Genomic DNA, 23,434 nt, shown 5'->3' on the forward strand with positions numbered 1-23,434 from the left:
GCTGGAGAGAAGTTCAGTGTAAGAGAAGAGTCAGAGCACCCAGAGAAATAGAGAGGCAGAATGAAATTGAGATCGATATATACCTGCAGCAGCGTGTATTTTCGTCTTTGCACTGAGACTTAGTTTGGAATATCAATGGAGACCCAGCACCCGGGATGGCAATGAGAGAAACAAAAAGGATGAGGAGGGCAAGGGTCGAGGAAAAGGGGTGGATAGACACAGCAGAGGAAAGACAGACAGCCAAAGACAGATAAAAGAGAAACCCAAAGAGGCAGATGAGGGAAATTAATAACGGCATGAGAGACAGAGTGGCCCCAGAAATAGGTAGCAAAATAACAGTATAAAATGGAAAGCTGTGACACATGGGAGGACTGACAAAGAGAGAGACTGAAAGCCAGACAGAGGAAGTTGGACAAATAGAAAGATGGAAAAAATGAGTTTCCGACCTGTGAGATGAGAGATTTGAGAAGAGGCGTGAGATAAATGAAGAAGTACAGTGGCCGCTGTCGAGGGAAAGGCTAGCAAGACAGAACACGGCAGTGACCAGAATTGATATGAGAAGAAAAGAGCCTGTCTGCTGTTGATACAGAGACAGAGTGATGTCTTTGTCTTAAAATGACACTTTTACAGGTGGCAGGTAACGTCAGAGTTTAAAGTTATACTAAAGGCTGGGAAAATGTTATCCTGTCCTCCAGTCTGCCATCTTGTCTCTCTTTCACTCTGTGTCTTTATCTCTGATTGTCAGTCTGTATTTACCACTTTCCTCTCTATTTGATGTCAGAACTGATGTCTGGTGAAAAGCCTGGCTGGTGTAATCACACAGCATAGATGCATGTCTTGTTTCTTTCTTCTGAGGTAGTAGTCTAGGGCTTACACACAGAGTGTTTATCACAAGTCTTTACACAGACTACTGTACTGTACAAGTCCTGTGTTTTTATCCCTCAAATCCATTTTCAGTCAAAAACATGTCAAACTAAATGTCAAATGCCCATTTAGTCGAACTTTACACACCCACGAGTCATGTCTTAAAAAAGCTTCGGCTGGTATTTGGTAAAATATTAGGGTGTGGTTCAAACATATCGGGTGCTTTGGTCTGTTAAGCTGGCTTGTTAAGGCCGGTGAGAAAGGAAGGTATCGATCCGCTTCCAAGCAAACTCTGGTGTTTGTGGCATGTAGGCAAAACAGACCGACCAAAGGCATTAGTGAGAGTAGATGCATGTCACCACGTGGGTGTAGGGATTTTCCCAGATACATCAGAAAGTAAAAACAAGTTAATTAAGAGGTATGTTGTGTATTTTGGCAGTTCCTCATTAAAAAGTAAGTGAAACATAGTGAGCTGTGAAAGCTACCTCAATCAGTTATAAAGATTATAGTCAATTCATTTATCAATTAAATGACTAAATGTTTCAGGACCAATAGAGACCCATAGGCCTTTTTATTGGAAGATATTTTGACATGTCACAGTAGAAAAAGCACATTAGTAAATAATTTAATGAATGACTGAATTCCATTTAGCTGCTTGTTTCAAGATCCTGGTGTTGTGCATGCTGGCTTATGCTGCGTTCCAGTCATATTGAGTAATTATGAGCGTCCGACTTGTAGCTAGTGTTCACGTCAACATCCGAGTCGTAATTACATCAGGGAAACTCTGATTTTTCTGATATATCCGACTTGAAAGTGCCTGAAAACCAAACAAATATTAATGCCTCACATCAGCCAAATATTGTCGTTTAATGGATATGGTGGTATATTGTCAGTGCAATATTATAATCCTCATACGACCAACTCTTTATCATACAACTATGAACGCTCACAAGTTGTCAACATGGGAATCTTTCCCATCTCTAGCCTCCATCCCATCTGACGTGAAAGCATCGCTGTCCCAGCTTACTGGGCCACTAATGTTATTAGTAACACCAGGGCTTTTTCTACTCTGACAAGTCTGATTGTTTGCTCTGAAAAAAAGGTCTATTGAGGAGCTCCACCTTTTTCCATTCAAAACATTACAGTCCCTCATGATAAATTAGATTTGCAGACAGAGGGCAGCTGAAGAGAGCAGACAATTTAATGTAGTGCAATAGAAAAAAGTTGCGCATTAGTGTAAAATACAAAATTCTCACAGACACCTTATTTGATTTATTTATTAAGCAATTTAATTGCAGTGAGGCCAAACGAGTCCCCTCTCATGAATCTGTACGTTTCTCTGCCCTCCATCAAGTTCATGGTGGGAAATATTCCAGCCCAGCCTGAGAGTAAAAATAATTGAGAAGGAAGAATTGTGCTTGTCTCACTTCACTAACTTCGTTTTTTAGTTTCACCAAGCTCTGCAGTCTCTTTTTATTGCTTTAGCTGGACTTGTGAGCTAGCCACCCACATATTAATTTCAATTTTCTAACATAATCTAATTTCTGTCCCTTCCTGCTTCACACTCTCCCTCCTCTTCCATTTTCTCTCTTCTGTCCTCCCCACTTGTTCCAATCCTCCTCTTCTCTCTGGCTTTGTTTCATCTCAGGTGGAGCTGGAGAGAGGGAAGACCCTACACATCAAGGCGCTGGCACTGGGTGACCTGAACAAGGCTGGCCAGAGAGAGGTCTTCTTTGAGCTGAACGGACAGCTGAGATCTGTGCTGGTGAAAGACACTGTCGCCATGAAGGTACACAGAAGGATGGAGGGAGGGGCATGATGTTGGGAAGGTTTGAGAGAAGGATATATGTCTGCAGGTAAATGATAAATAGATGGATAGAGGAAGGGAAGGTTCCTGAAAAATTTATGTTGGATTTAAGCAAAACAAAAAAAAGATTTATGACTCATGGCACTTGGCAGTTACGGGTGATTTTTATTCATAGAAACAAACAGTTGTGAGGGGTAGATGGAGGCTCAACGGGGAGGATGTTTCAATGGGTGCTTGAATGACTGTGTGGATGGATCGTTGGCTGGATGAGTGGATAAATGGAGGCAGGCATGTGTGGATGACTTGGACGGTTGATCGACTGGACGAGATGGATGCATGAAATCTTCTCTTTGTCCCTCCACCCAGGAAATGAAGTTCCATCCCAAAGCTCAGAAGTCTATCAAGGGTCAGGTGGGGGCACCCATGCCTGGAAAAGTCCTGGAGGTCAAAGTGGAAGTCGGATCCAAGGTTAGTTACTTTAAGTGTTGTTGCCTGTAGTTACTCTGATAATGTTATGTCTCTCCTATATGTCGTGTTAACCTTCAGCTGCAGTTCTTGTTCAATGATCTGTACATGTGACTCGTGTTTTTAATGCTTTATAATCCTGACAGGTGGAGAAGGGTCAGCCGCTGTGTGTCCTCTCGGCCATGAAGATGGAGACTGTGGTCAATTCCCCGGTGGCCGGGACCGTTAAGGCAGTCCATGTCACGACCGATGCCTCCCTGGAGGGAGATGACCTGATACTGGAAATCGAGGAGTAGAGGGCAGAGGGGGAGTAGTGAGTAGTAGTAGGCGGGAGTTACACAATCTGATTCTGGAAATGGTGAGGTGGAGGAACAGGGGGGATTTTCTTTTAAAGATGACAACTCTCATCTGTGGCAGTACTGCAGGACGTTTTGGCCCCCAATTTGTACATATTCTGTTTGGTTACACAGGGGACACAAAATGAGGCACAGCTCTACACATATCCAAACACCTGATGGGTAGTAGATGATATGACAATCCTAAATAATATATTAATTTGATAGGAAATCCTTACTGAAATGTACTACTAATCAAACTCAACTTAATTTCCTAGGTGTGGTGATTAGATCAAACAACAGTATCTCTCTTAATGTCCTGTCAACTTGTGGAAAATAACATATTTTAGAATGAACTGTAATACATTCCACTACTTAAATGCTAGTCTTAAATGTGATGTACTACAAAATGAGCTAACTATGTGTAACACTAACACAGTTGTGACATCAACTTGCAATTAAATGCCACAATTTCCATTACTGTGCTGTTGACTATTGCCTAATATATTCAGAGTAGGTGAAACTTAATATTGATGGCTACTTAATGGTTCAGACAAAGAAGGATAGACTTGAGGATGTATTACCAAATAATTTTTAGCATGCTCACCTTTGCAAGACATCATCAGTCTCTGTCAGTAGTCCACAGTGCATTCTCAGAATGTGTGATCAGTGGTAGCATTTAGACTTTTTGTTCATAGGTAAAAAACATTTTAAATGTTCTTTGGGAAAACACAGGGGCTGAAGGAAAGAAATCACAATGTTTTTTCCAACCTGTTTTAGATATGCGTGTGATAAAAATATTTTCACAAGAGAAGCACAATAAAGCAAGTAGCATCATTTTAGGTTGACGGGGACACAGATGTACATGCCAGAAACGTCCAATGTTGCACCAAAGTGAAACATGTATTCTGTTACTGTATCAGTAATAGCAGATGGTTTATTTTTTGAAAGATCTGTAGTGGTGTTGAAAATGTTTCCCCATTCCCACCTGTGTTTAAAATCCCAAAGCAGAAGCACACTGTAGCGACATTGTTGAAATGAAGCTGTAGGCTATGTTGGAAACACCCAAACAGGATTACAGATGGGATTTTTACTAAGTACCTCTGTTATAGTTGGTTTAAATGCAGCTTTCTTAATCCAAAGCCAGCTGTATCATTTTAGAGGTGTAAAGTCAGAGCCTTAAGGTGGCTTTTAGGCCTTTTTAGTGTCTCTGGTTTAATAATGTGATGTTGAAAAAGTTGACAGAGGAGTGGTTCCATCCTGTCTTTTCACAACTAGGCAGAGATTACGGTGAATGGTCTTCTGTCTGCATGGGTATTTTAATGCTAGGTGTAAATGGGATTACATGGTGGTGTAATGGAGGCATGTGGTGTTATTTTCTGAGGCTCTGCTGATTAATTTATGAATTAATTCTGTCAAATGATGTGAAATTAGCCGGACTAATAAGCGACTCTGGAGACTCCCAGTAGCAGCACTCTGCTTTATATTTCTAATGCGTGTGTGTGTTTGCATAAATTAGTCTAAATGTCTGTATGTGCGTCTAAGCAAATTTGAAGACAAATTCAACCAGTCCCAATAATGTTGCACTTCCAGAGCTGAAAACACATTCTGAAAGAAATGAAATATTCATACGCATGCATCAATGCAAAATATTCATGCTAACACTCCCAGCTGCCTGGATCAGAAGAAAACAAAACCAAATACACTGCACGGTGGTGTTGCTACATCTCCATAGTAACACTGTAACCAAAACATTTAACAGCAATGCAGCAATGGCCCTACTCGGATGACATAGTTAAATACTGAATTAAACTCTCACAAGATTCGACTTGGTTTTAACTGTCAGCTGCAGGCCTTTCAACTATTTGAAAGTCTCGAAACTGAAAGTGATCTATGCCGAATTGAATGTTTAACGACCCTGACCAGTGGAAGTAGACAAGTGAACAAGCAGGACAAAAATTAGATCACATATCAATTACAGTAGGAAAGTAGGTGTCACAATCTTATTGTAAACAGTGAAGCATGCAGTGTTTGGGACAGCGAGCCAGAAAACACACTACAACAGCTTACTTTCCCAAAATGTCTGTGCACCCTCGACAGAAGACATCAATCGGAACACATAATTGAAGTATCAGTTTGTACTTGACTGGATTGTTTCCAGCATTTTTGCTCCATTACCTCTGAGAATGAGTCCCCTTTTGAACTATGCATCAATACCGAGCAGCAATGCCGTAGTTAATTAGAACACTAATATGTCTCCTCACTCTCCCCAGCCCGCTGCCATGCCTCACTGTACCTCCTGGCTTTATCAATCCATATCCGAAATCTTTTCAAAGATGAACTGGTGGGATTGTATGTATGTGTTTTTGACAAGTTGTTGCACAATAATGTAAAAGTTACCTCCTCCTCTCCTTATTAGCTTTCCTCGTTTATCCGCTTTCCCTGCCTCATGTATCCATCCAACCACCTCTTCATCCCCAAACAGTGTAAAATTGCACATATGGTGATGGCATTGACTCATGCAGTAAACTGTATCGCAGTGATTCTAACAACCATGCTTACGACAATGTACTACTATTCAGTGTCTAAAAAAGAATAAATTGGAGAAAAAGTACACACAGCTGAAAAATATTATTTGTTTCAGAAAGGGGGACATAATGTTGACCTATTCTTGAGCTCATGCTATGGAGAGGTGAACTGTCACAAAATAGGATGAAAATAGGATCTGTGACATTTCTTTTTTCTTTCTATTGCTGTGTTTTTATGAAACCAACCAAACTGTTTATTTACTCTCTCAGTTTAGCAGGCATGACCACCTGCAGATTCAAACTGTCTCACTAGTTGTCAAATTTTCCTCCATGTTCTTATTTCTAAATAATCCTACTTTGATATCATAATTTTAATTTACTGATGTGGTTTACATTTACTTGTTAAAAGAGCTAAGTATTTTTAAGTCCTAGGAAAGACTATGAGCTACAGCGCACAAAAAGGGAAACAAATAGTATCAAATAAAAGCGATAACTGTTATGTGTACTTACCAATAAAGTTAAATAAAACTGAATCTGCATTGGTGTGTATTGCATATTCTACACAGTAAGCAAGAGATAAACTCTGAGCACTGCAAGAACACACGAGAAAGACAGTTTTGGTTAATGTGTGATTCTGTCTGTCAAGGTCTCACTACAGAGCAGACTGATCAGCTCAATGCTGGCCAGAGTAAAATATACAGGCTATTATATCTCGGAAAGCTTGAGTCCTGCCTGCATTTCATATCAGCCTGTCATATCGCAGATCTTCAGGATAATGTGTCTAACTACTAACTAGATATCAACAATAAATGTCCAAGTAAAATGACTGTTGTCACAAGTCAAAACCCTGCCAGATCAATGCAAGTAATTTAATTAGACCGTACAATTTTATCACATTCATTACCATAATGTGACAGGGATATGCTGTGGATTGTTGGAGCCAGACTGTCTTTGGTAGGGCTGGGTTTAAAAAAAAAAAAAATCTTCATTTGAATTATCATATAAGAAAATAAGAGATCGCTCTTTTAATATATGCCTTTTCCCGTGGATGAGTGAAGGCTTGTGCAGTGAGAGAGAAAAACGCTGTGCGTGGGTTTTGTTTCTATGACAAGCAGATTGACATTAGATAGGTAGTTTTCCTAAAAATAGGGGGAAAAAAACAAACAAAAAGACACCCAGGCAGGAAAGTGGTGTTTACCCGTATTTTTTCAATGTATGTGTTTTCCCCCGAGCTGCAGCGGGACCCCAGCCAGTGTTAGCTGCTCCTCTCCAGGAGACGCTTTCTCTGGCCACGAAGTGCAACAAGTTGGCCTCCGTGGATCGGAAGGCGTACCAAGGGTGCAATACTGCAATAGTTGGGTAAACTTTACAGATCTGGTTGCTTTTGCGTGTTTTTCTCTTTCTCTGAGCTAAAAACAGCACATAGATGCGCCAACGTAAGGAGATGGAAGTTCACAAACAGTGCGTATAAATGGTGATCCATAACCACGCGGTATTAAAGCGTAAATAACACTAAAAGTCCACAACATATTATGCTAATTTACATGTATCACGGAGGTTTTGAGAGTCGAGTGAAAATCTATCTAATACAAGTTCCCGGGCTCACCTGAGTGAGCAGTCAAACAATCTTAACGCAGAAATAACATGAAATGTCAAGTTGTTAATATAAATAAATATATAGATAATATAATGGTTGGGGAAACATTGGGGTGTCTGAGTGGAACAGGTGATTTAAAGGGTCAATTCTTAATGTAAACATTATTTTTAATATTGCACCAGGTTAGAGGGTTCCTTGTACAACTTACAGCATTAGTTTTCTGAGAATCTTTCATAACCAAGCAAAATTGGTATTGTTACTAAAATATCCCTAACCGAATCGATGCAGGAAATCAGTGGCGAGACCCATCTCTAGTCTTTGGGTATTTACCATGCTTATTTTATTCGCTCTATCCGCCTTCCCTGCACATCAGAATTCAGTTTGTGTCTGGAGCTTTTCCAAACAGGTTCATTCCTGTGTGGCTGGATGTGGATCTACCCTGACACCCTGCTGTCTTTAAACAGGTTCTATAGATCTGATTAAATACTGATTTACCACATTAAATCAATCAAGACTGTCGCTCCACTGGCATTATTGATCAGCCGCCACTTTCACTGTAAAGTGTGTGATCAGTGGGGAGACTGATCATGCTAGCAGCAGGCGCTATTTGACATCTCAAGTTCATGTGTGGATTTAGTGAAGCAAAGTATCACTAATAACAATGCACCACTAAGCCATGCAAAGTGGCTTGTCACCACTTTGTTAACTGGAAGTGTCCAGAGAGAATGTTGCTATGGTGCTGAGATAAAACAATAGCTTGATACTTAATTGTCATCAGATTAAAATCACGGGGGCAATCGTGTAGCACGATGGATGCTATGCCCAACTTGTGAGCTGACTTGAGTGACAGCTTTGATTAATAACAATCAAATTTGCATATGTAAATAGAGAAGTGGAAGCTAAGTCTACCTGCTATGACCATGATTGGTTTGCTAATATCACTAAAAACTATGACGGTGGCATCTGTCGCTACATTCATAATTTTACTTTTACTTCAAGTAACTGAGGATTTCAGTTGAGTGGAAACCTGAATTTTGGCAAAAAGGTACCATTCTGGAGGAGTTTATCAAGGCTATTTCCACAAATCACCCACCTGATGTTTTCTTCAGTTTATGCGCTTTTAATCAGAGTGCTGAATGTCAGACTTTTCACATGCAGACAGCAAATGTCACACGTTTGCCTGTTCTAACAAAGCAAAAAGTGGCTCACTGTAACAGTTTTATGAAAAATAATCTTTGTACAATTTATTGTGGTGCCCTTGCAGAGATTTTTTTTTTTTATTTAAAAGTCAAATGAAATATTAAATTCAAGCACATCTATGAATGGCTTCCTGTGGCTTGAACATGCTGTCCCCCCGTGTGCTAGATGCAGAGTATCGATGATTGGTGTGCATTACACACACATTGACAACAACAAAAGAGTCCTGAGTTCTCTCTTAATGAGGCCTCTGGTGGCTTCCTTGTGGTCAAAGCAATAAGTTGTGTTTCAGTTGAATATTTATGCTGTAGCTTTATAATGATCACGTTAATGGAAGGCCATATAATCTAAAAAAAACAGATTAGTCCAGAGTGCAACGGAGATGTAAAGTATCAGAGAAAATCGGATTGTTGTGAACATTTAATTCCATATGGATGTGTGGGACAAAACTTCAAAGTAAGCAACACTTTTCAAATCTTAAAGTAACAGAAACTGGCTTTCAAAACAAGGCTAAGCTATCTTACAGCTGTATCCCCTGTCTGGGCCATTCTATGTGCATCTTTAATCACCTTTTGTTGTACATAATCGGGTGCTCAGCAGCTTAATGACGGTGCCTGCTCTTGTTAAAGGTACCCTGTGGAGTTTTCATTATAAACAAACAGTTTTAATTTATTCAACATTTCCCACACATTGTGTATCCTTAAGGCCTTACAAACAAGTTTAATGCATTTTCAACCTCGAAACTAGGTCTGCAACTAACAATTATTTCCATTTATTTTTTTATTAATCTTTTGAGATTATAAAATTTAATATAAAATATCCATCACCATTTCCTAAAAGTGACGTCTTTGAATTTTTGTTTTGTCCAACTAACAGTCCAGAACCCAAAGGGCTCGGTGTGTTGATTCTGATTAGGGTTGGAACTAATGATTGTTTTAATTAGTAATTAATGTGGATATTATTTTCACCATCAATCAATTATTCATTTGGTCTCTAATGTCAGAAAATAGTGAAAAATGCCCATCAAAATTTTCCAACTACTTCACCGACTGACCATATCAGCACGACTTTAAACATCTGCAGAGGCTTTTTTAAAAATTGGCTCCTCTCTTACTGGAGCACTGCTACCTTCTAGAGCACATTACCTTGCCTTTAATTACCTTACAAGTGTGTCTGCAAGTGGCATAAATGAAGACTTGCTCAAACATTTCTTTACAGCGCCACAGGTGGCGGAAAAAACTCCATAGTAGTGTATTTGCGATCAATCAGGTCTTAACATTAATTACTCCTGCCACATCACAGTTACAGCTAGAGGTTCAGATTACTGAGTGACAGTCGAAGGCAACATCCATTCAGCTACTCAGAGAAAAGCTGCACTGTTTTGTGTCAACATTTGGCCACTGCCAAATAAAACCATGACTTCTCTGTAGCGTTTGCTTCCTTCGACTGACACTGTGCCTCGAAATGGGTCAAGGGCCTGCTCTGATGGGGTCTCAACATCACAAGAGAAGCAAAAGTTTCAGACCAAATTTCTCATTTGGATCCCGGACTGAAACTGTTTAATAACTCCTGCCTCTAATCTATAAATGAGTGCCAGAGTTAAAATCCCCTTTGTAGCGTTCTCTTTGCTCATCCCTTTGTCCGCTTTGCCACTGTCCAAATGAACAACCAGTACCCACTAGGGAGAGCCGTGAAGTCTTGGCAACTCTGCATGTCAAACACCTACTGAAGAGGCTCTGTAAAACGTTGGCAGAACTGTGCGGCAGCAGCTGGCCGAGAAGCCAACTTTCTAACCCGTGCATGAGTCTCTTACATGGGCAACAGGGGTCCGCTGCTCTGTTGAGGTGCAACTTTCCCCTCTAATCCCTTTGCTGCTGTTCGATAATCCCTTCACTGCCTGCTTTGCTGCTTTCTTTGCTGTAATCCCCCTGCCTGAATAAAGAGAGAACAGACAAGGAGGACGAGCTACATAGTGTCTCAGACAGACGGGATGGACGGCTCTGTCAGTCACTCAGCACAACCAGGATCTGATCCATCCAGACACAAATGCTGCCCTTTTTCCTGGACTCTCCACGAAAAATGTTTTCGGTCTCAAGCTGAATGATTCTAATCGCTGAAAATAAACCAGAGACCAGAAATGAATGCACGAAACACTGAGCAAATGCAACAGTCAGATGTTTAAAAAGCAATGAAGAAATGAAACACCCAGTGAAACAGCAGCACAGCATCAAACACATCACTTTCAAATGAGGGATTTTGAGCACTCGCCTGGCAGGTGTGGTCCACTGCCATCTCCATTCCTCTTCCATTACTCCCTGTTCAAAGATTGCTTTTGGGGACAATTTTCCACCTGTCTGAGAATCAGCAGCCAGGGGCTTTCAGGGTAGTAAAACCTCCCACCTTGCATGTCCACACAGAAACGTCCCTGATGGCATATCTCGTGTAATGCCCGTCATTTGGCTCTGCTCAGTTTCTTGATGTGATGATCTCATACTCACAGGGGCGCACGCCGCCGAATGTGTATTCCAGTTATGAAAACAGTTAAATAGCGAGAAACTGGAAACTATCTGCCTGTACTTCCCTCCTCCAGACTCAACTTCATCATCATTAAACACTATTAGCAGCACATCACAAAGCCACGGGCAACCTTACGAGTGACGAGTTAACAATTCACACATCAATTAACCGGACATATCAATGCTGCGTGCTGACCATGCTGACAAATTCCGTTTCTAATGGATTCATCAAATGATGGCCAGAAGCCAGCCAGGACATGGATCATTTCCTATCACCCCTCCGGAGTCAATCTCTGTCAAGCCCTTTTGATGCTACAGCTAGTGACACCCTGTGTTGATACAAAAGTGTGTGTGCATGTCTGTGTGTGTGAGAGAGAAATCAAGAGTGTGTATATGTGATGAGACATCTTATTAAGTCTTAAAACTGCTCCACAGAACTGGTTTAGCCCCAGGTGTCAAAGGGCACAAACACACATCTATACATACACAGCTGATGTACTTTGCTCCTTGTTTTCACACAACAAGGCTTTAAAGTGTGTGTTCCTGGGTGCTCGGTTGTGCGTGCATGTCTGAAAGTGTGAGCTTAAAGCGTTCCAGCTCGAATCAAAGCACTGCAGCAAATATAAGAGGGAAGCTGAAGAGCAGAAACAGAGAGACACACGCAGTCAGACAGGGAGGATTCAATGCGACAGAGGCAGAGCGAGCTAACGGAGAAGAGAGGAGAGCGGCTTAGACTGCGACACACAGCTGAGACAGGAATTAAGGATTTAGAAAGCAAAGAGAGAGAGTGGATCAAAGGAGGAGAGCGAAATCGCTCTTTTTTTTTTATTCACATGCGTCAGGCACAGTGCCAATCAGATGTCTTTTCGTGTATCTACATTCTCCACCTTGGTGTCAGAATATTGCACTGTTACCGTGGCAACAGGCGTGTTCAGGGCAAAAGAATACGTTGTTCCAAAAGAACAAACTTGATACAACGGTCATCTTCTCTCTTACGCAAACACGTCGATGTACCTTCTGTCCAACAGAGTAAAATCGGAATATGTCCAAGGCTGAAAGTCACTTGCGTATGATTGCTAAAGTTGTCCGAGCACAGACGTCGTCTTTATGTGCGTTTAAAGCAAGTGATGCACAGTAGCTTTGAGTCACACCTGATAATCCAGGCTGAGCATGTGAGAAGTCACACTTGTGCTGGCAGCCTGAGAGCTCCACCTGTGGCAAATATCAGCTTCTACAATCACAGCTCTGCAAGATCAGACTTACATGTAAGGCCAGGAAGCTACATCTGAAAACACTATTCCACCATCTTCACTAAGCTGGCGTTTTTCACAGGCAAAAATTATGCTTTTTGAATAAATGGTCCCTCAAGGTTGCATAAAAAACATTTCTATATACTAGTTCACAAATTTGTTGCTCATACTGTCTACATACACAACGCTGAGTTCTACAAATCTTCACTGCTACTCCACTGCCTGCTTTCACCAGCCTCTTCCTGTGCTGGCATTTAGCTGTATGTGAATATACTGTATGTTAAACTATATGTTCATTAATTGAGCATTTCCAAAATGATGACGCACTGTATGCCGTTGTAGTAGCGGTGGACAATATGGTAAATCCGTTTCATATTAATTATTTTTCCAATTCTTATGTATCCTTTTGGGACCAAGTATGCAAAATTACATTAAACTATTGATACAATTCGGCAACAAGTACAAGAATAACACTGAATTATCGGCCGTCCCTACCTAACAAACATAGCTTATATGTGAAGAATCTAATGCGACTCAATTGTTCATGCTCACAGTACAACAGTCGCCTTTAACTGTTTAGCTGCAATCAAATCCCTATTTTATATACTCATGCAGTTATCTGACAACACAAACAGAAGTATAATTAGAAGTGAATTGTGAGTTTTTGACTGTGTCTTTGTCATATGATAGTAAACTGAATATCTTTAGGTTCTGGACTGTTTTGTTCTTGTTACCATTAAAAAGGTGGGGTATGCGATGCTGGAGAAATCCAATACCATGACAAATAGCATGATACATAGCGAATGACGACACAGCAAGTAATGTAACTGTTTGCTAGGTTGTGGGTTAGCAAACTGTCCCTACAGTTTCTGCTGGTAAGCTCCAGGCAGCGATGCGATACAACTCTCCTGCTACTATAGCTAACATCACAACAACAGCATATCTTGGCAAACTAGAAAGTAAGCAGAATGTCCGTGGGCAAGTGATTTAACGGTACCTGACACACAAATCATGGCTGGAATATTGTTGTGTGGCCCGCTCCGAGCCACTGTGTTTCCCATTTACAGAGCCAGGGGTGTGTACCAACACAGCTAGTGTACGGTGAGGAGATATTCGCTCAATTTGACAAAAAACACGTATTGGATTAGAATCGCATACCCCATCTTCAAGACATTTTGTTGATAATGAAAATGGTGGAGTGCACAATTATGTTTTTTGCTGACCAAAAAATGAGAGGAAAAGAAATGTAGCTATTTTTCTACAGTTATGGCTTTCAATATGGAGAACTTTTTGAAAGTAAGCTATTTTCAGGCCTCATTTAATGTGTACAGTAATCAGGTTCAAACAATGGTATGTCCCATTCCCCTGCATCTGAGGACTAACACTCAATATTTGTTGGTAATGACAGTAATGTACTAATGACAATTGTGAAGTAATTAGGCGAACTGACAACCATGTCTTCAAAGGTCACATTCAAAATCAAATCAAAGTTTCAGTTATGTCTAAAGCACTTTCTTAAAAACAATGTAAAAGGAAAAATCCACACTAACACACTTTGGCACTGTTCCTATAACATAACACATGTGGTGGTATAGATGTCTTATTCTTCTAGACGACTGTCCTCCCATTGACAGCATTGTATGTCCACATATTTAGCTCAAATTGTGTTTCTCATCAGAACATTTTTCAGCTGTGAAAAACATCGACAAAAAAAAGTCTGGTTTTGTTGTCAGCGCCTCAAATCACAGCACACGGCCTTCTTTTCTACGTTCTTTTTATACAGATATTCAACAATCAGGGGCTTCAGGTGCACCAGACTGTAAAGCAGCCACAAGACAGGCTGTTGTGTGAGTGCTGCAACTTTTTTTGTTAGATTGGAAAAACTCTTCAGCTATCACTGTAGTATTCATCCCCAGCTGGATAGAAGAAGTTCACAACTGTTCTCTGAGAGCTGTCAGAAGTCATCCTGGGAAATCAACAACTTAAGTAGAAGCAGGTGAGGCTGAAGTGGATTCAAAAAATAACTCCAAGAAGGCAGCAGCAGCATCATCATCACAGATTGATGATTATAATGCTTAAATGAAAAAACTCTCCATAAAAGACAGACATGTGGACAAAAAGGTCACTCTTGTTTTCAAAAAAGTGATTAGTCCATAATTGGCATCTCCATTATAATGAATATAGTATATGAAACAGTCACTATTACTTGACAATCTTAATTTTAAAAGGAAATTTTATCTAAATGGCCGCCTGACTGGCCCATTACTGTCTGACCACGACACATTTCCCTTTATGGGACATTACAGTAAATATGAATCTGTCTGCCCTTTACAAATCATTGTATTATGATTGCATTACATCTGCTACATTTAAAGGGAGCGGGGTATTTTAATTGGGCTCACACTGACCTCATTTTAATGGAATTGTTGACCTGGGATCATAGCAAAAGTCTACCATAAACAATGCTCCATACTGTACCTGTGGTAAGTATGTACTGTAAAATATGGTTGGTTTCTAGGGCTGCCAATATGATCTAAAATCTATGTCTTGATGAATTTTCACATATCTTGACGATACATTAGTACATGACATTTCCTTTCTCATGCTGGTTTACATTTTAAATGTGTGTCTGGATTAATTACAGTAAAATGTTCATGCATTAACACAGTTGAGAACACACACACACACACGCTCCAGTGTTTCCCATTAATTTACCTAGGCTGTGTTCAAAATCACATACTATTGTACTGGCTACAACATACTGCCTACTTTATACTCAATCAGTATGTACTGCATACTGCCTACTAAATGAATGATGAAGTACGGCATTACCTAAAACCGAGGTAGATACCGAACCGTAAATTATGTGTACTGTTACACCCCTAATGTTTTTGGCTAAACTCTTACATTATTCTACTATAAAGTAGTACAGCCCAAAGACCTTTAGGTGCCGTCTGGCTTGAAGGGAGTTAGAAGGTTAGGAATGTAGCTAGGGGGCCAAACCATGTAGTACCTTCAGAATAATCTCTAAAAGCAGCTCTAACACTAACAAGGGAGGCCAAATCTGACACCACACTCAACCTGTGCTGCTGCACGCTAAACAAGGACATAGCTTTTGAGTAAGACAGGGGCATACAAATGGTTCAGTTTTTCAAACAGTTCTAATCTTTAGACAGCATGACTGCACTACCGTTTAAACCTGAAAGTCAAAACTTCCAGAAGTTGGAACAACAGACAAAAGTCCAGGCCACAGTGTGAAAAACCTTTTTAGACAGTTTGGCTGCAAAGTCAATGTCAAAGGATAAACTAAGACATCTACTGGGCAGTGTCAGTATATTTAACCCATTTCGTCTTCTTTTTTTTTAGCTTTGGTGAAATATTTTGCAAACTTCTCACATAATGCTAATGCAAAATCCTGGCCACCATTCCTTAAGAATATGATGATGATTTGATTTGGGGACAGAACTAGTCGCCACTAATTTGTAAGTGAGATTCCACCCAAAATGTCTGATATAATCGTGGGTTTTAAAGAACTGAATTTAACATTTGAGGAAACATTGTATTCAATTTAGGTTTTTGTAAGGTGCAGTAATGCCAATATTATTTTAACCAGTTCCACTGTATTTTGTTGAAGATAATGAGGCAAAAAACACACCTGTCAGCTCTGAGCGCAGTCACCGTCACTCTCTCTCTCTCGCTCACCCACTCACTGCCCTGTTCCTTAAAGGAGCCACGCTAATCTTATAACAAATAGGGAGGAAAAGTAAAGACCGGGTGAGTAGGGGACTGTGAGGATGGGCTGTGAATGTCATCGTCCATCCCGATGTTTCACTGTGGACATCGTCATATGCCAGTTTGGTAGACATTGCCCAACCCTAGATCGCACGTCAATCATTATCGGCACATATTCAGTAAAAATATACGATCGGGATTAATGCTTTCTACATACATTGTAGCTTATTTGTTTACTAGTGGATCTTCACCTCTCCAATATGGCGACCGCGCAACGCATAGCGGCAACTTACAGTAGTCCCCTTCAAGTTTGTGTCTCTGCAGACCGGAGACTTTGAGAGGGTGGGGAAACTGCTTTGAATGGGCGTGGTAGCTGTCGATCATTTTTAATTTGGCCAGTCAGAAGCTTACAATCCTGTCAGTCAAAAACTAATTTCACCAATACGCCACCTGAACCAGTTGTCAAATACATTTTTTAATCAGTGAATCACTTCACAGTATTAAAAGGGGGGAGAGGTACACAAACAACTCACGGCCATCCATTAGTTTTGTAAGGTTTAGACCTATACTACCGAGATTTCCATTGCTTTATGCTTCATAAAGCATAAAGTGGAAGTTGACAACTTTTCAACTAGCTAGCATGCTAGCTAGCTAACGACATCTGCTTATCAACTCCTTGATCATAACAAAGAATATAGCAACTTTAACTGCTGCTCATTTTAGAAAGGCCATCGCACTTTGATTAGATTATCAAATGGACAATGGATCATAGATGTGTGTTTCTGGCTGCCAGCATTAGCTAGCAAGCTATTTTCCCCAGGATCGTGGGAGGAGAAGGATCCAACTGCAGTCATCCCTCCTGAGGCAACTAGTTCTGTGAGCCAATGGGAGATGAGCATTTGTGTGTGCGTAGTAGGATTCCGTTGTATGAAGTAGGCTACGTAAACATTAACTTATTTCACCTGAGCAGTTCACCAAAATCTGTTTCTGAACAAATTTGAGACGAGAAATAAGCAGTCCAGTTGCTGAATCTTAACTCATTAGATCTACAAGGGCTAATTTAAAAGTTTGTTCCAACTTTCGTAAGACAAGGGCACTACTGCACTGCTGGTTGCCACTGCTTTTCTAGCCGTTAGCTTACTACAATGATTTCCCATACAGGTTAGCGAGCTAGCTAACATTAGCTTGCAGTTTATTGTATACAGCCTGTGGCAGCTCGCCAGTGTCTAGCTTGATTGACAACTGTTTCAGGCAGTGTATTGGTGAAATTATTATTTTTTTTATTATTGACAGAGGATTGTAAGTCTTTGTCACTTTTATTTATTTATTTATTTATTTATTTATTATTTGGCCAGTTACCCCACCCATTCAAGCCTTGTTTTTAGCCTAGCACTTGCGTTGAGCGCTTGCGGCCGGTGAGGAGGCATGAGGAATCAGCAGTGGGTATAATACAGAGCAGTCAAAAGCCAATCGCTATAAAGCAATTTAATTATAATGTTTTTTTCACAAAAAGACCATCTCAGACAATAGCAAAATAACACCAGTGAGCATTAGGCCTGCTTTCCCTGAATCATTAGATATGCATTGTTTATAAACAACTTACATATGACATTCTTCTTTCAAGCAGAAGTGCAACTCTCAAATATTAAAAATAAAAACTGCATTGGCTGTAATGCATTGCACATAGTACCTGAATATAGAAAATTCAACAGTCCTGAGTTAATGAAAACAAGTATCAAGTAACTCAAGACAAGTGAAATAGATTTGGGTTTTGCTCTTTTCTACAGCTAGCACAGAGAATGGAAGTGAATGTAACAGTTCTACTTCTCAGACTGATCAGTTATTGTAAAGATAGCAATGCCATTAGTTTATAAAAACATGAAATCAAGAACAATTACATGGTCTCCAATTATTTATAACAAGAACTGTACAGCATACCAACATACTCTTGGGTTGTGCTTATTTCTATTGGAAGAACTATCAAATAATTCACTGTTAATTATTTCAACAGTTGTAATTCTCAAATACATTCAAAGAAAAAAGTGCATAGGCTATAATGCAATCATGTGATTGAAACCTAAAGCAAGAACAAAATACCCCATCTCCAAATATTGAAAACATATGTCTCCAATGCTGTCAATAGCAGGGAATGCAACCATTCCTATTCAACATTCAACACTAAAATAACTGCTAGGCTACAATGCCATTACTGCGTGGAACTCAAAAACAACTCCTCTCTGTCTCAGCGTTGACAAGAGGTAAATGTCACAGTAACTTACAATGAGATTGTGCATATCGTTGCTATAGGAAGTACTGTCAATGGGAGCGTATACAACAGTTCTATTTGGTACGATTTATTTTAAAGGAAAACACTTCACGCCAATGTGACCCTTGCTCTATTGCGCCGGCCTCTAGTGAGGTCCCCTGTGACACTGAAAACCCTCTCTGCAAAGCCGGCATAGGCAACAGGTCTAAAGCAAAAGGTTTTAACCTGTGATAAAAAGTCTGTTCCTGTGTCATCAGTGATGGGTTGTGAAAGCTCTTCCTTATACTTTCTGATCTGCTGCCTCATGCTGGTTGAAAGAAACCTAAGACTGGCTGCTTTGGATGAGGATGGTGCTGCTTCTGGCTCCTTAAAATTCTTTTCTGCATCATCTTCAGACTGATCCTCATGTTGTGAATGTGTGGCAAAGTGAATTTGACCACATACTCCTCTGCCTGTTTCAGCAGTACCTGAATATTGTCATCAGCCACATCAACAAGGGTTTCACAGACAAAGCAGGCAGCTGCTGCAAGTGGCGAGAACTTTTCATCAGTTGGATCCAAGAGCCAAGAAAAACACTGGTTCACACTCCTTTCGTTTTCTGCGCAAGAGTGGCATGGTCTTGGTAACTAGTGTTCTGTTCAAAATCAGCAAGGTGGCTGAGCAGATCAAAGAAGGGCAGGAACCACCAGGGACATGGACATGGTGTCACGGTGGATATTTTACAAGCATGGACAGGTAAAGCAACAGTGAACACCTGTTGGTGCTGATGTCATTTGCTACCACGTTGGTTTCGATCATTTCGATAGGCTACATCATTAACAAAAAGCCGCCTCCACACGTGGCTCACCTGCTGTTGTGAAAATGGAATCACGGGTGAAAAAAAATCCAAAACGGGAGCTGTGTTTTTTGGGTGAAACATATTGCAAGAAAGTTAACTGAGAAGACATATACAGGTAAAGAAACAGGAAGAGGCAGCCGGGGCAAGCCAGTGTGTGTGCAGACCAGAGGTGTAGGTGTGTGCATGTGTGGGAAAGAGAACTGAAGGGAAAAGCAAGGTGAGCAGATTATAGTTTGTGAGTAAACACTAAAAAAGGTGGAGAATTAATTAAGAAATAACCTACTAGAAATAGAAATATAGATGGATTTTTGGAGTTACTCATTCAGCAGCTGTGTTTCTATCCACTTCATGAATGTAAGCAAGCAGTTAAATTGTAAACACCATAACATTTGAGGACTGTTTCTTTTTTTCTCCTTGTGGGCTTTTTGCTTCTTTTTTTTGGGATAAGAACAGCTGAAGAGAGACAGGAAATGTGGGAGAGAGAGGGGGGTGACATGCAGCAAAGGGCCGCGGGCTGGATTCGAACCAGGGCCGCGCTCTACTAGATGAGCTACTGGGGCTGTGTTTCTTTGTCTTTTCCATGCAGGACCCATGCAGTCCTCCAAATTAAACAACAAAATTCACCGTTTATAACTTCTCTTCAGGCGACAGAAGCGTTCTCTGATCTATAACAACGTCACGTTAACGAACTAGAGTCTAAATTTCTACGGCCCTAGAGGGCTTTGCCACTTGAAAGTAAACGTATGTCGTGTTTGGGCATTTGCTGAAACAACTGATGCTTTTGTTTCTCTTGGCAGGACAGCTTCAGAGGTAAATGACTTACTTTTTTTTTTGATGACTGTCACAGAAACATTTCTCTTCACAAGACCAGAAACCCATCCAGTAAAAAGCCTCAACCTGCTGCTGTGCCGACAAATCATTTAGCTACTTGAACTGCAAAAAATAATAATAAAAAGAAATTTTGGAAACATTTATTTCAAGGACAAGTGAAAGAAAAAACACCCTTTTCTCCATTTCTCTTTATTATGACAAAAGGTTATTGCAAACAGTGTGTGTTCTTATTTTTGACCTTATTTTCTGACCTTCTCTTCCTACACATCTACTCAGAAACATCAGTGAATACAGTGCACATGTCAACACATTGAGCTATTCACTCAGCCATATTTCAGAATTTGTGGATATAAAAAGAAATAGCTTCCATATTTGCAACTGAAGACAACTGCTTTTTCCCTCCCCCCCAGGCTCATGTATAAGAATTATAAAAGGAAATAGGGATCAACAATGATTTCTTCAGAGTGAGAAGACTATTGACATTTGGACATTTCATGAATGTGAAAAACACTCAAGATCTCCACAGTGCTGATTAAACCTGTAAGTGTTTTCTGCTCTTAAGAAGTGTAAAAGGTATAACTTCTCAATGAGGTTCTGCTACTGTAAAATGTCTGCAATCGTGTTTGCAGTACATTATTCAGATGTTTGTGTACTCCAATCTCTTATTCAACCATTTACTCAGTTTCTTTTAAGGATTTTAAAAAACATAATCTGAATATTATATTTCTGAGGATGGTGGAATTTTTATGCCAAATTAAATTACAAGAGTCTGTGCCTTGTATCGATGCCACAACAGCAGATCATGGTTGTTGTCTTTAAAGCTGTATGTAATGTTTTTCCACCCTTCCTGTTTCAAACTTCTATGTTCATTAAGTAATGAATAATCCACGACCAGGTATGTGTTTAAATAAATGCACACCTTGGAGTGGATTATCCCGATTTCATGATGATGTTCTAATACTCAAAAGGAAAAGCATTTACTTGTTTTTGTTGAACATTTTGGACTCTAAAATGACTGACACACAACTTTGGCATTCACATAGCTTCAAAGGCTCCAGCAATTTAATGCTGCATTTCCATAAAGTTTAGGGACTCACAAGAGACAGATTTTAAAAAAATCAAAATCGAAGCAGCAGAGGTCAGGATATCCTGACTTGTATGGTTTAAGCTCAAACGATCGCATAATCCTTCATTTCCCATAATGTAACTCGATAGCATCTTTTTGTTCAATCCTTCATGCCTGGTAAACACAGCCCAGTCGCCAGAATAAAATTTAGGCATTGTACATTTCTGCAAACCACGGATATGTTTTTGTGGCAACTAAACCGGCTATTTAACCCAAAAATTTCCTTAACCACGGCGTTTGAAACGTACAGATTCAACATATCTGTGGTTTACAGAAATATAAAATGGCAACATTTTACTCTACTTACAAACTCCATGCCCCCAGTTTGTAAAACAGGATTTCTGTTATGCATTTGTAATTCATTTTGAGCTAAGCCTGACGACATACTATGACATAATCAGGGTTATTTTCTCTGTGGTTTAATAAACTAACAGACTAGACCATGATGGTGCCGGGCTCAACTTGCCCGTAGTCTATATTTACTTGCTCCTATACAAATTGTTTTATTTATTAGCGGTTATCAATAACAAGTTAACTGTCATATTTAATCTTTATAAATAAAGTAAATGAATCAAAATAAGGACAGTGTGTCATACATACAAAGCAACAAACATTCTTGCATATCGAAAATGGTATGACAGTCCCCCCTCCTTCTCCCTAGAGATGGACTCTTTAACTGTGAGCGAGATAAATTATCTAAATAAACTTTGTCTTTACCCACCGCCAATTTATCTTGAGTAGGGACGGGTATCGTTAGGATTATTATTATTATTATTATTATTATTATTATTATTATTATTATTATTATAAGAAATTCAGAACAGGATTAGAATTGAAATAATAAATCAAAAATATAACTAAATGTAGTTTCTAGAACAGCAACAGTGTTTACAAAAGCAAAGCACTATATAAACTCAATAATAGCTCACCGGAAACTAATCTAAAATGTCTAAAATAAATCATATTCCTGACATCAAAATACTGAGTGAGAACTTCAGTCAGTATCAGTCCCTTCTCCTGTCTTCTGTCCTCCTCCCTCTGCGGTTCACTGCAGGCAAGTTACCACTGGTGGAGAAAGGAGGGGCTGGTTTGTCTCAGCCAGCAATAAGTTCACAAGAATCTGCCAAATTTAAAGATTTGTGGAAAACTAAGCTAAACGGTCAGACTACATTACAATTCACTATTAGCCGAGCTAGCGCGCTGTGCTTGTGAGAACCATGAAAGACTGCAGACAGAGCAGATTAAAATATCACTTTGCTTGTTGAACAGGTGTATTGATAAACTACTTTATTTTATAGAGTTTTAAATTTTGTTTTATACAGAGTTTTATTGCGCTTACAGTAACAAGCGTAGTTAAAATCAGCATCTCAACATTTGAAGACAGGACTCTCTCCAAGAAAATGATGGCCTGTACACTATCTAACCGTTCTTTTAAGCCATGCAATTCAAGAGTGTTGTATACATACAACTCTATAGTTGTATGTATACAAGAACTCTATAGTTGTCTAACCTCCACCTATGGGAAGAGTGACAGGTATTGTTTCTTAGAAATGATCGACCAATCAAAAACATTCATTCAACATGTCTCTCTAGGTACATGGACTACTCTTGAACCAGACCAACCAAGACTCGTCTTAATAGCTCATGAAATTCAGAAACAAGAGAGAATCCATCTGTTAAATGCACTTACTGTCAAAACAAGACGATAGCAGTTCAAGAGGCCACAAACCTTAAAGCACCAAACTGAGTCATAAAAACCTGACACATATTATTATTGAAGGCATACAGTATGTCAAGAAAAGTAAAGGCTGAAATCAAAAGCATTTACACAGACTGAGCTAGCTGGCTCGAGTGCAGCTAACACTTCAGGGTAATAACTGCTCTGAAAGTGAACAGAGCAGAAAAAGTTTTCTCAAAAACAATACCACGATCACAATTGGCAGTGTTTTCATCGGCCCAGCTTTTCAGTATTTCACTGAGAAGGCCTTCCACAGTGCTTCAAAACATGAAACCAAATGCAATACTCCATTTTCTCAATATTTACAAACTTTTTACATTTTAGAGGATTACATTTAAATTCTG

The 23,434-nt window shown here is 39.8% G+C and overlaps 2 protein-coding genes across 3 annotated transcripts in view; one reads left to right on the forward strand and one right to left on the reverse strand.

The window, feature by feature from the left end:
* The window catches only part of LOC122870500 (pyruvate carboxylase, mitochondrial-like), a 292,268-nt gene extending 285,736 nt beyond the window's left edge, over nucleotides 1–6,532 (forward strand). For both annotated transcript variants that reach the window (XM_044184729.1, XM_044184728.1), the window contains exons 25-27: nucleotides 2,513–2,653; nucleotides 3,038–3,139; nucleotides 3,283–6,532. In XM_044184729.1, the coding sequence (XP_044040664.1) occupies nucleotides 2,513–2,653; nucleotides 3,038–3,139; nucleotides 3,283–3,432 (393 nt within the window). In that variant the 3' untranslated portion in view covers nucleotides 3,433–6,532. The remainder of the gene's footprint in view (nucleotides 1–2,512; nucleotides 2,654–3,037; nucleotides 3,140–3,282) is intronic.
* Nucleotides 1–23,434, reverse strand: part of LOC122870502 (leucine-rich repeat and fibronectin type-III domain-containing protein 4) — a 160,238-nt gene that overhangs the window by 114,368 nt on the left and 22,436 nt on the right.

This window comes from Siniperca chuatsi, linkage group LG22 (assembly GCF_020085105.1).
Source record: "Siniperca chuatsi isolate FFG_IHB_CAS linkage group LG22, ASM2008510v1, whole genome shotgun sequence".
Lineage (NCBI taxonomy): Eukaryota > Metazoa > Chordata > Actinopteri > Centrarchiformes > Sinipercidae > Siniperca > Siniperca chuatsi.